The 15,353-nt window shown below is 35.6% G+C and overlaps 1 protein-coding gene across 2 annotated transcripts in view; it reads left to right on the forward strand.

Moving 5' to 3' along the window:
• The window catches only part of LOC149899496 (uncharacterized), a 35,002-nt gene that overhangs the window by 14,476 nt on the left and 5,173 nt on the right, over positions 1-15,353 (forward strand). For both annotated transcript variants that reach the window (XM_090113726.1, XM_090113727.1), the window contains exon 5: positions 5,021-6,123. In XM_090113726.1, coding sequence (XP_089969852.1) covers positions 5,021-6,123 — 1,103 coding nt within the window. The remainder of the gene's footprint in view (positions 1-5,020; positions 6,124-15,353) is intronic.

Genomic DNA, 15,353 nt, shown 5'->3' on the forward strand with positions numbered 1-15,353 from the left:
AACCAATTTGGATGAAATTTGGTATGGAGATATTTTGATACCCGAGAAAGGACATAGGCTACATTTTATTGCGAAATATGTACCACGGGCGAAGCCGGGGCGGACCACTAGTAGAAAATAAAACGTGGTCTGGTAACACCAAGATAAAATGAATAGGTATCTAGTAATTAGGCGTCATAGTTGTTTATTAATTATAAAAAAACAAGCAATGTTAATTAACTAAAATCTTTATTTTTTGCACGAAAATATGTCTAGGTTCTCTCTCTTGTGAAAATCACTCAGTGTAATGTAAGAAAATATGTCAAAAACGTAATTAATTAACAAGGTACATGTTGAGATTTTTTTATATGCTAGTTTTCCGCCCGCTTAATAAAGAAATACCCGCATAGTTCCCGTGCTCTTAGAATTTCCAGGATAAGACCCTCCCTAAAAGCTTTCTCACGTCTCTAGCTATTTCTGTACTAAATTTCATCCAAATCGGTTCTGTGGTTAATGTGTGGAGAAGACATATACAGGCGGAGTTACTTACGCATTTGTAATTTTAAGAATATGAAGTTCTACTTATTACGTGGCTGTTAACATTGAATTCTTTTAATACATTGTACAATTCGATCAGTACAAATCTGCTTTTACTTGGCCTCGGCAATTCTTAAGTGCAAGGCTTGTGACGTCATTAGTAAATACTAAATGGTATTACAATACATATCTAGTGTAAAGTATTATCTGATTGTAACGAAGATTAGAAGTAATGTGTAAAAATAGTTGATTCTTGCATTGTAATTGTTTCAATGTAAGGGATTAGTTGATGTTTATTTGTTAAACATGCAAGAAAAACACAAACAATTACGTGGTTAGGTATAATACAATCGCAAGCGAACGGAAGTAATAATTATGCTTTAGAAGTTAGAACACAGACAAATCAGCATACTATCTTACCCAGGTTATGAAGTTTTTGCCTTGGTGTAACGCTTGCCTTTTCTTGAAACTTCCCTTGCTAATTGCAATATATTTCTCGCGTTTCTGGCTACATCAATCATCAGACTGATGCAGTATCTACCACCCATAAAGTTCTATATTTTTTTAATTTTTGAACACGTGAGTGTTCAATAAAGAAACGTATGCATTACCAATTTTGAGCATTTTCAGGTTCAGTTGCGTGTTGAAATAATAAAATAGGAACATGTTAAATAAAATATGGATTTAAAATCGTAGCCGTATTTTGTCTATTCATGTGTACAAGCTGCTTCTCTAGGCATTTCGACTACTTTTATACACTCGGCGTCACAAAAATCGCACCTCTATAAGAATTTCCTTCAAAGTCATTTTAACCCTATTAATCAATGGTAGACATATGACTATAAGGTATCATTGGAAAGGCAATTTATTTAAATTTCAGAATATATCAATAAATTTGGTTTTTAGTTTACCAGGGAATAAAAAAAAGCAAGTTAATACAAATGATTAAAAAGTTAAATTTTATTTTATCAGCAAAAATTACAACAAAGTCCTTATAAACAACTTAAAACCTAGTGTTACCCCCCCTAGCCCTGATGACTGCTTCCATGCGTTCTGTCTTGGACCTAATTAATGTGACAACAGTCTCTTGAGGAATGTTGTCCCATTCTGCAACGACGGCATCTTGGAGGTCTTGGAGAGTGGTAGGAGCAGGACCACGTGCCCGTACTCGCCGTTTCAATTCATCCCAAAGGTGCTCAATAGGGTTCAGGTCTGGACTTCGCGCCGGCCAGCGCATAACAGGGATCCCAACTTCTTGCAGGTAGTCTCTTACAATTAAAGCGGTGTGACAGCGTGCATTAACGTGAACCCACTGCCAACAAAACCTGCATAAGGGACAACCTGCTCCTCTAAGATCTCTATTATATACCAAGGAGCAGTCAGCGACCCTTGCCCGCGAGCACTTCCAGTCCGAGAAACACACACAAGGTTCGTTTTGCCGTCGATTGACATGCCGCCCCAGAACATGCGCGAGCCACCCCTGTATTCCACTGTCTCTTGAATACAGGCTTGTGCGAATCGTTCCCCTTGCCTCCTGTACACTCTTCGACGCCTGTCGTTGCAGAAAAGACACGCTCTCGTCTCATACGAGAAGAGCACAGCCCTCCATTGGTCTATTGTCCAATCCACATGGTCACGGGCAAATTGCAACCGGTCTCTCCTATGCTGTGCAGTCAATTTTGGCCCTGTAGCAGCCCTGTGAGCTGCAATTTTCTTCTCCCGTATTCTTCTTCTAATCGTGGAGAAGCTTACAAACGTTCTGCAAGCTGATCGCAGTTGTTGTTGCAGCTCAACAGCATTGGAGAACCGATTACGTAAAGACGTCGAAACAATGAAGCGATCTTCTCTTTCGGATGTGGACCGTTGTCTTCCAGATCTACGTCTTCGGATATAGCCACCAGTCTCTTGGAAGCGTTGGAACACTCGTCGAACGGAAAAACGACTCGAGTTCAGTTGCCGAGCAACATCACATTGGCGCGTCCCTGATTGCAGTAGTGCAATGACTTGAGCGGCTTCATCTGCAGTGGTATCCATCTTCTGGGGTATTTTTCTTACTATAGCTGTTCATGTGTGTTCACTTCAAAGGTTGAATAGCGAATGACCCACATTTAACCCGGGTCACCCGTTTTATACCCTTGTAAGGAAGTGTAATTAGTGACCGTTGTAATGCGTATTTTGACAACATTTTTTTTAACGTTACGTGCTAATGAGATCTGTTGTGTTTAGGAATTCTATCTGTTGTTCATTTAAAGGTCGTTAAACATACTTTCAATTGATACCAATATTAATTGGGTTTAATGTATTCGTTGCTGGCGGGAGATGCTTGAAACTTATTTTCGAAGAGGTGCGATTTTTGTGACGCCGAGTTTATTTTACAACTTTAAATTCTCGCAAATTAACTACCGTCATATAGGTAATTGATTGCTACCTTGAGTCTTAAATAGATTACACTGTCCATTCAGTCGTGTTGAAAAACTATCGGTGCAGCAACAATTTAAATCGATTAATAATCATGCAACACTAAATCAGTATTATGCTAAGAAATTCTGCATAACTGATCGCGATTAGAAACAGGATCTGCTTTTGGGTTATGTTTACGTGATTTGTATTTATCGTGATCATGTTATGTTCTTTGAGTTGTGATTAATGAGGTAGTATAACTTGCAGTATAAGAAAATGAACTGTAATTTTCGTTATAAAGTTTCAATTAAATCTGTCCGTTTAAAGTGGGTCAAAATCGTGTCTAAAACAGTCGATTACTGACAAACATACAAACTCAAAAACATAAAAATGATAATATAAGCGTGTTAAAAATATTTGTAAAATCAAAACATTTAAACAAATACGATTTATTTACCAATATCAATACGCAATGCACGTAAAAACATAATTTCATAACAGCCGGTAACACAGCGATTAGAATGCGCGCGCGCCGAAAGTGTGTCGGCCAGTGAGAGGTTACGGTGACCTTGGCCGAGATGCGGTGTAAACCGGCTAGATGGATTGGTAGGTTGAGAGTATGTAGGGAAAGGGAAAAGGGGATTTTTGTACTTGTCCGGGTTGTAATCTGGGGGGTTACCCGGGTTGGTGAAGTTGGTGGGTTTGTGATTATGTAGAAGGGGGTTTTGTATTTATCCGGGTTGTAATTGAGATAATATAAGCGGTTCAGACAAACCGGCAAGAATTGGTTGATTCTGTGTGTGTAGGGGACGGAATAAATTCAAAAATTCAAAATTATTTATTTATTTCATTTACAGGTCTTAAACTTATTTGTGATTGAAACAATCCTAGTAAGCAAATAAAATGTTTTTGTCAGGAGGTTCCGCTCTGGGGATATAGGGGGATATTTTGTATTTGGCCAGGTCGTATCTGGAAGGGAGGGTAACCGGGTTGGTGAACTACTAGTTACGTATCATAGATAGATGAATAAATAAATATTCTAAATCCATATTAATATTATAAATGCGAAAGTAACTCTGTCTGTCTGTCTGTTACTCAATCACGCCCTAACTACTGAACCAATTTGCATGAAATTTGGTATAGAGATATTTTGATACTCGAGAAAGGACACAGGATAGGTTTTATCCCGGAAATCCTACGGGAACGGGTTTTTCTTTGAAAACGCGGGACGAGCCGCAGGCGGAAAGCTAGTAAACTATAAAGTAAAACCAGTTTCTAGCACCTGTAACAAACATCCTACTACTATATGCCTATATATGATTATGTATACTTAGGTTTATTTTTATCTGCACCTTTATGTTGTGTAATAATTGTATTTTCAGGTATATCCATAACACAATTTTGCAACTTTGAAAGTAATATACCTATGTACAAATATTTTAACATATAAGTATCAAAAATAGAGAGAGAAAAATAGAATAGATATGTTTATTTCCGTAAAAAATAATTAACACATCATTTTGAACACATTATAAGAAAACTTGTACAACATTTACAAGCATAAATTATGTAATGTACAAAATTATGTAGAATTCCATGATATGATTGCGTGAGTTGAATCTTTTGTAATTAAGACAATCTTCGTGGGTAAGTAACAAGGGACAGGGCCAGATAGAAAGCTCTACGTGCATGCAAGATAGGGTCAGAGTTTAGCTTCCTAATTACGTCACATGTTTCTCTTTTTGGCACAAGATAAAACTAATTGGTGAGCAACTGTTTATAATTAGATGAGGTTGATGATTGATGAATGCCATTGATAAGCATGTCTTTATTACAATGTAAATTAACTGTTTGTAATTACAATTGTTTATACTAGTAGTGCTAATAGCGCCATAACATAAACGTTAATATTGAACGATTTCCACAAGCAATCACCTAACTTCCTATGTTCTATACGGGAACAAATTTCTTCTGCGCCTTCGTTAACAATAGTCCCATTCAAGTCAATGCAATGCCACATAATTGTGCGACTCTTGCGGAAGCGCAATTAGGTAAGATCGAAAAAACTAGGTTACAAACATTATAATCGCGTCTTTGTTCGCAGATCCGGGCCGACGAAGCCCAGACGACCCGATCGAGCGGTGTACGTGCCGCGGGCCTTGCGTGCGACCGAGAACACGACGGACGAAAACAAACCGCTGGAGAATAAGAGAACCAGCCACAGCGCAGACGGGAAGTGTCCCAAATCGCCTGCTTCCAAAGAGAAATCCGCTCACGGTACACCGAAAAAATCTCTCAACAAGAATTTCTGCAACGTTTACACGCCGCCGCATCTCAGGAACCAACGATCTGCGCCCAGTATAGAGAACCGGGCCCCCGGCGACCCCGAGCCGACCGTGCCTTCCCTCTGCCCAGTGCCAAACGGTGATAGTGCAATATCGAATAGTGATAATAGTTTTAAAGAATTAGAAGTAGGCGAGAGTTTTTATATAGGAGATTATTTTGCTAATGGACAACTAGGTTTTTATAGTCCCAGTTTTTACGAGTACGCCGAGAGCGAGAACACGGACGACAATTGGAGGACAAATGAATCGGAGGTGAACATGGCCGTGCACGAAACTCAGAGCAATATTATAGATAATAGTGACTATTTGTACGATAAGGATGAGGACGTCGAAAAGAATGAGCTTAAGCGGGCGTCGCAGGAGATAAACAGAAGCAGCAAACGAATAATTAAGCAAAGTTTCGACTCGGACGTTTTAGTGATATCAGATCCGATAGAGGAGTCCCCGAGTCCGGTCAAAGAAGAAACAGAGGTTCAAAAGGAGATTAAAGTTAAGAAAGCAAAGCCAAAACTAGAAGCGAAAGTGTCCTTAAAAAGAGAGGAAAATGACTGGGACGCGGTGTTCGACGACAGCGGGGAGTGTTTGGACCCGTCCTTACTAGAAGAATTAACATCGACTGTAGGCAAAGTGCACATATCGAAAGCGAAGAATAACTACGATCAGTACCAAACGCGTGGACAGGCGTTGTTCAACGGGCCCTTCGATGAAACGTTCGCGCACGTGGTCGAAGTGTATGACTTCCCGAGCGAGTTTAAGACGAACGATCTACTCTCATTGTTCAGTGAATATAAGGATACGGGCTTTGAAATCAAGTGGGTGGACGATACGCACGCCTTGATTGTCTTCAGCAGCGCTAAGATTGGTGAGTTTTTCATATATTACTTTTTAGATGTGATTGTTATGGTCAGTATAATTAGATTTGATACAATATGTATTTGTTGGTATTGGTTAAAAACTAGGTTTAATCATATTGACATTAGCATTTTTGCTTTAAATAGTTATTTATAATAGTTCGGTATCAAGTTTGGTATCTGAGACTGTTTCTACAACTCCTTCAAATTAGTAAGTTAATTAAAAAACTTAATTCATATCACGTTACTAAGACATACATATAAACGAGTCGTGACTGAATACTATGAATAAATAAAACCTTATAATAATAATAACCTATATAAGAAACAAATAATCGTGTTTCTTTGTTAATTAATTTTATATATATATATATCAAGATTAACAAAAACAACCTTCCAAGTTAGTATAGGTAAACCAGAATCTGATGGCAATTAGGGAAATCAAAATTTTGGGTGTGCAACCCTAGGGAAAATGGACTGAACGATCTTGATACTGCTTATTTTTTATTTTGTCCTCAATATCTTAAGTCACATTACATAAGTGGACAATACTGTACTTAATAATGAGATATCCACTTAATATTATGTAGGTACATAGTTACATGTATAATATAGGTACAATTATACATATTACTATTATACAGGTAATACATATTATTATTTACACATACCTATATTTGTATATTCATTACCAGTATGCCATGTGAAAATATCGATATAATGATAATGTGGATCAAAACTGCTTATAATTTTTTAAAGTGAAACTTTTATTACATCGTCTCAAACTTTTTGGTCTGTGTAGCGCATGTCGCGTGACGGTCAGCTGCCGAGTAGGTATAAAGCAGTGTTCGGAAAGTTTCACTTTTACCGTGGTTTCATAAAACCACACAACATTTTTTATAAAATAAAATAAAAATAAAATAAAACTAATAACTATATTAATTTTCGTAAGTATTAACAGATACACACATTATAAAATTGACTTGGACAGCTTGGACTTCTCCTGTAATAAGTTTTCATAAAATTATATTCTAATCAACAAACAATATTATAGTTACCTACACATAATATTTTTTAATTTAAAGTATCAAAACGGGTAAGTCCAATTTACCAATAAAATCTTCAAAATTGAAATTTGTGATGTGATTGACCCTTCTTCATCGAATGTTTTTCTATACACATTATAAACAACACATCTTGCTTGTGATCGCAGCAGCTTTTTCGACATTTTCGAAGAAAATCCTAAAAATTATTCATCAACTGCAAAAAAGACCAGTAATTTGACAACCAATTTGATAGTTGTTAAATAAGTTGCCACATGAAAATCTTTTATTTCTTAAATATAAATATGCCATCAGATTCTGGTAGACCTATACTAATAACACGCAAGGAAATTTTATACAATTATCGAAATATTTGATCGTATAAATATAGTTACTCTAGTACGATTAATTTTAATTGGCATAGTATAAAGAGAGCGCACGGTATCTAAACTCGCGAGGCGCAGGGTTTACACTTGTCACATTATTGCTATCGCTCACAGCAAATAGCAATGGCGCAGCCCTCACGAAAACCGTCCATGAGAAGGAACAGATCGGCTTTGTGTGCTTGCGTCAAGCTTGCGTACGCACAGTCACGAGCATATATATTATGATATCTATTTGCAGATATGTATTATTGACACCTAGGTGACGTCACATACTTATGCTTTGAGAGGTTATCTCAATTATTAACTATATATTTTCATCACATAATTTTGATGCCACTTTATTATGCTGCCTACTAATGTCAGATATTTTTGCTGTATACGGGCAGACAGATATTATTGAACTTGTTCTTGTGACAGATATTTTTGCTAATCGCCCCCTAGTTATATATTAATATGCTCGTGACTGTACATGAACGGGGGTCAATCGTGGCCAAGCGATCCGCCTACATACAAACGGCGATGTACCTTTGTACGAAGATAACTTACTTGTTCTCTTTATACTATGCCTATAGCTACTCCGGTATGATTATTATTTGCGAGTACATAGATTGCAGCGATCTAGAAACGCATCGAGGCGGAACGATGAACATGCAATGTAGTTGCATAAGATTATCTGCTTGTTTAAATGTTTGAAATTATTTCTGAATAGTTTTAATGTTTCTATGGAAAATTAGGGAATGTACGTATGACTTATTAGTTCCAACTTCCACCCGCAGCATCGCCCGCGTGCTGAAAGCAAATTTCATTAGGATTGTTTCATTTAGTAAAATGCAGCTACATATTTTAATATGACAAACAGTCACTCCAATTTTATTATTAGTAATGATGAAAAAGCCTTTTCGTATTAGACTAATTTTATTTTTTCACACTGTTCGCAGCACAGAATAGTAAAACAATTATTAAGATGGCGTTCCATGATTAAAAGAGAATTTTACTATATATATTTTAACAACATGCATATAATATTGTCAAGTTTTTCAGAGCACATATTCAAATGTCATATAAATAAATTAGCACGTGGGATACATTGATAACTATAGAATAGAAGCATGGCGGATAGAAATTTCTATTATCGTAAGTTCTCCCACGAAGTAACATCTGCAAAGATGGTAGGATAATTAATTAAGATCATAAATAAACGAAATTTTAAATGTCGATTATTTTAATTGTAATTAAATATATATTTGTTTCAAAGGTATTTAACCTAGCTATTACAAATTAATTTTCATCATCATTCAATTACTTTTATAGCGTCCCTATTTAAAAATGTTCCTATTTAATAAAATTTAAAAATGCCGAAAATAAAATTAATTTTCATTATAATACATAGCCCAACCGCAACCCTAATTTCCTATCGATATATACAGAGGGAGCTGTATATACAAAAAATCCTAACCTGCCACAATACTATCCATTCATTACGCTACACCCTGAATAATAGCGGTCTAAGCTCGGTTTACCTTGTATCTTGTAATATCAGTATATTTATTTAAGGTGACTTGATCATTTTCGCGTATCACATCTCCGTCGCGTAGCATCGACGCGTATCATGTTTGCTAGTGTGGACGCAAAATGTACGCGATCGTCATACACTTCGTATCATGATACACCCCGATTGCTATTAACCGCGTATCTGATACGTGTCGTATATAATCGTATAATATTTATGGTTCACGCGATAAAAGGTACCTACGGTATGGTCAAAATGGGCGTCCACACTTAGGATACGCATACTCGATACGATACGCCTGATACGAATACGATTACTTGATACAATTAATATTGATCCAGCTTTAGGTAACCCCAATTTCGTATCTTTCAGAAGGTATTGGTGGAAATTTCTGCCACAGTATCGTCTACTTACAGTTACTGTATTACCCATTAATTACGCCACACCCTGTATAATAGCTATCTAAGCTCGGGTTAACTTGTAACTTGTAATATTGACGCAATATATTACGTGCGTTTTGACGTAACCGGTGCGCTAATGTTTATTATCGATATGATATGGTGGTTCATTATATTCGTAATATTTTTTTATATGTGATTTTTTTTTTAGGGGCTGATATACCTACAGTTTAATCTAAAGCTCGGTTATTATTTTATTATTTTAGGAAATATTAACGCTTTTAAGTATAAGTTTCTGGTAACATTATAGGTTTGATAGAATCGGTTGTTCTAATTGTCTATGGTTATTTTTATTTAGTCCGCAGCTCGGGAATTTGTCATCTAGGTTCTATTATTTGGAGTTGAAATGTTATTTTATTTGAAAATTTGGTGTTTAATCCCATTGTACAATCACATTACGAATCAGAAGCGCGAAAACTATCATCGAAGTATTCGTATTGTCAACGAAAGCATTTGCCTGGGATTTTGAAAAGCGCTCCTGTCGTTTGGAAAAGGATCATTTTTTTACATATAAAAAAACTAGTTCATTATACTTCTGGTAGCGTAGTTGGTTGTGATCCTTATTTATATAATATGTATGTCAGTGATATATGACTGGACTACAGGTATGACGAAAAGTGATGGTGAAATTTCCAAAAACATACATTTATCTATTTTAACATTTCTTTCTTTATTCCTAAAAAATACATTTGTCCCTATAAGGAAATGCTTACATAAGTCTAGTAATCATCGTTTTTCAAATTTTAATACATTCAAACATTTATCGACCATAAACAAACTAAAATAGCATAAACCGTGTATAATCTGTGACAACTTTCAATTTCATGCCGCGTGCTACTTTTTAGTATACATACTGTGTATGTGTATACTGTATACATAGCTATACTGTTTGTGGCGCGTGCGCATCGCCTTGAACTTGGAATTGTTTCGTTAATTAGTTTGCATATCGTATTACGTGATGTTTGCTTTTTTCACTTGTGTGTTCGTATGTTTATTATTTTCTATGTAACACACATCTTTAGACTCGATTTTGAACGAATTAATGAAAAAATATTTATTGTACAGTGTACACTATATAGGCCATAAGAAATGCATTTATTTTATAATAGAATTCATTTCGCATTATACCTTACTTACTCCACATCAAAACAATGGTATCAATCGCTTCCCACATTCAACCATGATTATCGATGATTGTTCTCTCGACTGTTTGTCTCAACGTTCACTTCCATGTTTCTTACGTGTATTATTGCAATGTAATTGGGTCGTGAATCGTGATGTCTAGATGGTGTGTCGTGATTATCTATATACTAATATACTAATATAATAAAGCTGAAGAGTTTGTTTTTTTGTTTGTTTGTTTGAACGCGCTAATCTCGGGAACTACTGGTTCGATTTGAAAAATTCTTTCGGTGTTAGATAGCCCATTTATCGAGGAAGGCTATAGGCTATATATCATCACGCTACGACCAACAGGAGTGCAGCCATGGGGTGAAACCGCGCGGAGCAGCTAGTAAATTATAATGTTCGGCTTAGGCTGCTTTTCTGCAGAGATGTGCGAGTATGTGTAGCGAGGAATGTTTTTGTCCTAGCACCCCTGAGCCGTTTCCACCAGACCTGGGCCTAGCGAGGTGACGTAAATGAAGCGATACTATTGGTTCTTTAAAAGGCATCCCTCGCATCCTTGCACATCTCTGGTGGAAACGTAGCCAAAGCTCGGTTCTTTTAGTATATCTTTTAGTTATATCTTTTAGTATAATTATGCATTAAGATGTGTTACACTCATAGTATCCTGGTACTTTATATTATAAACGCGAAGCTTGTAAGAATTAATGTTGGTTTATGGTTACTCTACAAATTGCTAAATTGGTGCAAGGATAAATTATATTCTGCATTATAATTTGTAGTACATGGGCTTTTTACCCGGTACCATGCGACATGCGAGTGATGCCGCGTATTTCAGCTAGTATAGTCCCTCTAATATAGCAAATAAGGCATTGTAAATTTCTTTATAAAAAACAAGAGTTAACACACTTGGATTGATTGGACAACATTTTGATTGGTATCCTGCCCTTTTATAGAAGTAATTTACTGTAATATAATCTCTAATAGTGTGCAGGTTCAGAGTAGGTTCAGACATCTTTAAATTCTAATTCTATATGATTGATAGTTAATACGAGATGACAATTACATTATCTGTGCTATTACTAATGTGCTGAATGCAATAGGTTAACTATAAGTTGCACAATCGAAACATACCTTGTAAGGCTTAATAGTTTTGCAGATAGAAGTTAGCCAATAGCTCCCAAAAGGTCAACGACTACCTTGTTTGAATAATAGGAAACTTAGCTCATAGAAGCGATGCCTGTCTCCTTAAAGAAACAATTAGTATCGTTTTTTTTTATATAATATTTACTTCCCTTTCCTTTCCTTCCTAGCTTTTTCCAAGCTATGTATACCGGAATACAAACAAAATTGCCTATCTAACTCAGATTTTTTTACTAGAAAAATTATCAAAATCGATTACTTAAGTCATTTTTTGTTTATTACTAAAAAGCAAACTTCTCCTTGATAATATGTATAAAGATATTCTTATCATTCAATTAAGCAATATCGATGTGACCCACTAATAAAGTTTTGTCCGAATAAGTGTAACGATTACGTAGCCAGCAACCTAAACCTGTAATAAAGTAACTTAAGTAAGTTTGAACTTTTGAAACAAAGTTACCAAGCTGAAAATAACTTACATCACATTACTTAACAGTAACTTCCTTGACTTAAAGTGGAAAGTGGGTTTGGAACGGGTTTAAGAAAATACTATCTGTTATACATTCTAGCGACGGTATTTACAAGTTATAAAGTATAGAGCTTTTGTTAAAGGCTTCCGTGTTTACTTTAAAGTTGCTAGGCGGGATTGTGTTCTTGTATGAATGGAATAAAGAGGATTTTTACGTGTATTTTTCTGGATTGCTCCGCTATTTTGGCTGTAGTGTGATGTTATATAGCGTAGCCTTCCTCGATTAATAGACTATCCAAAAAATATTTATTCGAACTAGTATTATCCGTGATTGCTTTTACCGAAATTAGGTCATTTTACAAGACAAATAAAGGTTCAGCTTCATAATATAGGCCAAGAATATGCCTTTACATTCCTTATTTAATACCTTAATATTCTTAATATGCTTTTTGAAAATTTTGGGTAAGGAAAAAAAATTTCAGGTCAATAAATTTGCCTTGAAATCTAAGAATCACAAACTGCTAGAAGGTGGAAGTAATTCAACATATAAAGAAACTAGCATAAACTAGATAATTTATCTCAACGCATTGTAATAATTATCCACGTTATATTGGCTTAAAGGCTGTTCAATCAGGGTCAATAGTGCAGGATGTTTTTAATATGTGACTAGTGCCATTAGAGAGAATTAGTTTACATATTTTATGCAATTTAAGCTGTTATTTTGTTTACCAATTATGTTAGGAAATGATCATGCTTTAAACAGCATTTTTATGTTATTTTTATAAGATTTTAATCTTGCATAAACAGGATTTAGGAATAATTTACGTTGTTCTAGCAAAGTACCTGCAACATTGATTTTGAACGTAACAATGAATATAACACGAAATAAATATATACGAGCATAAATTAATAACACCTATACTTTACCTTACCTGCAGGGTCTACATATCTATAGTTAGATCTTATTGAAAATGTAATAGGCACTTGTTTTCATACTTAGGATATATGTATTTATCCGACTTTTTTATATTTTTTATCCTAGAAATTTCAACTGGGTGAACCGATTTCGATTATTCTTTTTTTATTTGAAAGCTCCGGTTGGCCCTATTTAAATTCCTTGTTCTGACCATTTGAAGGTGGTTTAGATTTATGTTAAAAATAATTATTGAGATGGTTTGGTTAATTTTGTGTATCACTATCGTAGCTTTTTTTTCATGTTCTATTATTCCTTTACCGATTTTTTTTTCATATTCTATCACTCCTCTACCACCAAAGGTATACACACATCGATCCCAGACCGGTAATTGCCTGCTGCAGTATAGTTGCGCGCGCGCCGGCACACTTGCTCAACGTTGCGTCATTGTGTCGTTGACCCCGCGGTATGTAGGTTGTTGTTCGGAACAACAAAACACCTAGTATGGTCAATGGTGTGAACAGACGTAGGAATAGGTGTACGTTTGAAATGGTCTAATGATGGTAACATAATTTGATACTTACGAGGGTCGTAATACCCCAATTACTATTATTTTATTTTTGAAGTGAAACTTTAGGTGCGTTTACTTTTGAGAGTAAAATTTCAAGGTCACATCATGGCAATACCATCACGTCGGGAAGTAAGGCGAAGATTTTGGTATCTTCGATGCCAAAGAAGTTTCACTTCTGACACGCGTGCTCGGCACACACGCTTCTTTTTTAATTACAGCGATTTTATGATAGGATTTTTGTGTCTGGAGATGGTAAGGAGGCTTGTTTACTAGGTACCTACGTTGAAAAATTTGACTTATAAGAAATTTTTTTAGCTATGCGTGAGAAACTGCGGGCTTCGGCTAGTAAACGGTCTAATGATTTGTTTTTGTCTGTTTTTGGTGGTATGTCGTAATAACGTAATAATATGGCCTAATGATGATAGTCTGCATGATTCGAAAGTAAAAAAAAATGGTTAATGAACTGCCTCTTTGCAAAAACTTGGCGTAACCTATTTGAGTTTTTTTGCATTGTTTTCCGCCTGAGCCACGTGGGTGTTTTAGAAACATAACAGAACAATTATTATTGTCGTGACAAATCTAATGGAAGATTTTGTAAGAGTTTTAATTATGAAGACTTACTTAAATGAATCAATTAATCGTCATAGAAGGTTCACCGGATCACGACTAACGAGGTATCAAAAACAAATCATAAATTAAATATGTGTACATTTCTGGAACTGTACACTAAATTTCATATGGATTCGATCACCTTATTTAGCGTGAATAAGTAACATACATCCATACATTATTTACAAAGTTATACCACCTATGCAGTTTAACCCGTGAAGAAGTATTTCTATAGCTTATGTGGTATTCTGGTACATAAGCTACATAAGTAGCAGTTATATTTTGATATCTGGCAGTTATCTGCGAGATATCAAAATCAGAGTGTTTTTCGCTTGAAAGAGGAACACACGTACATAGGTGTATCCATTCATTTCCTGCATCATTTTGCGTTTATTGTTAGGATTTGAAACAAATTTAAGAACGATTAAAACTCTATTTTCACCAATATATAACAACGATTAATGTGTCTTGTTATTACAAAGTTCCTGAGCGAGACGCGCTAGACCAGTCGAAGCAAGGGTGTTGACCTAAGCGTGGTTTAATGAATCGAACGGTACCTTATATCGGGTCTCCGGTCTGGTAGTCTGGTTTAAAAGTATCACGTGCTATTTCAAAGAAGTATTTTTTTCGAGTTTGCTAGTGTTGAAACAGGTTGTGTAGCGCCATCTAGTTTTGATCTGTGACGAATGTATAGTATGCAGTTCTTTTTACATGAACTACGCATAATATTTATTTTAGTTAGATACGATTTTTGTTAGTATGAGTTCAGTTCGCAACACTAACTGGTAAGAAATATATTTATTTATGAGATTTTTTTGTACCACACTCATTATTTTAAATGCAAATTTAACTGGTAACCAAAATAATCTATATGTAACATATATATAAAACTCAAAGGTGACTGATATAGTGATCTATCAACGCACAGCTCCAACCACTGGACGTATCAGGCTGAAATTTGGCATGCAGGTAGATGTCATAACGTAGGCGTCCCGTAAGAAAGGATTTTGATCA

This window comes from Colias eurytheme, chromosome 20 (assembly GCF_061535395.1).
Source record: "Colias eurytheme isolate Ceu_HAF_F1 chromosome 20, ilColEury1 Martin Lab GWU primary, whole genome shotgun sequence".
NCBI lineage: Eukaryota > Metazoa > Arthropoda > Insecta > Lepidoptera > Pieridae > Colias > Colias eurytheme.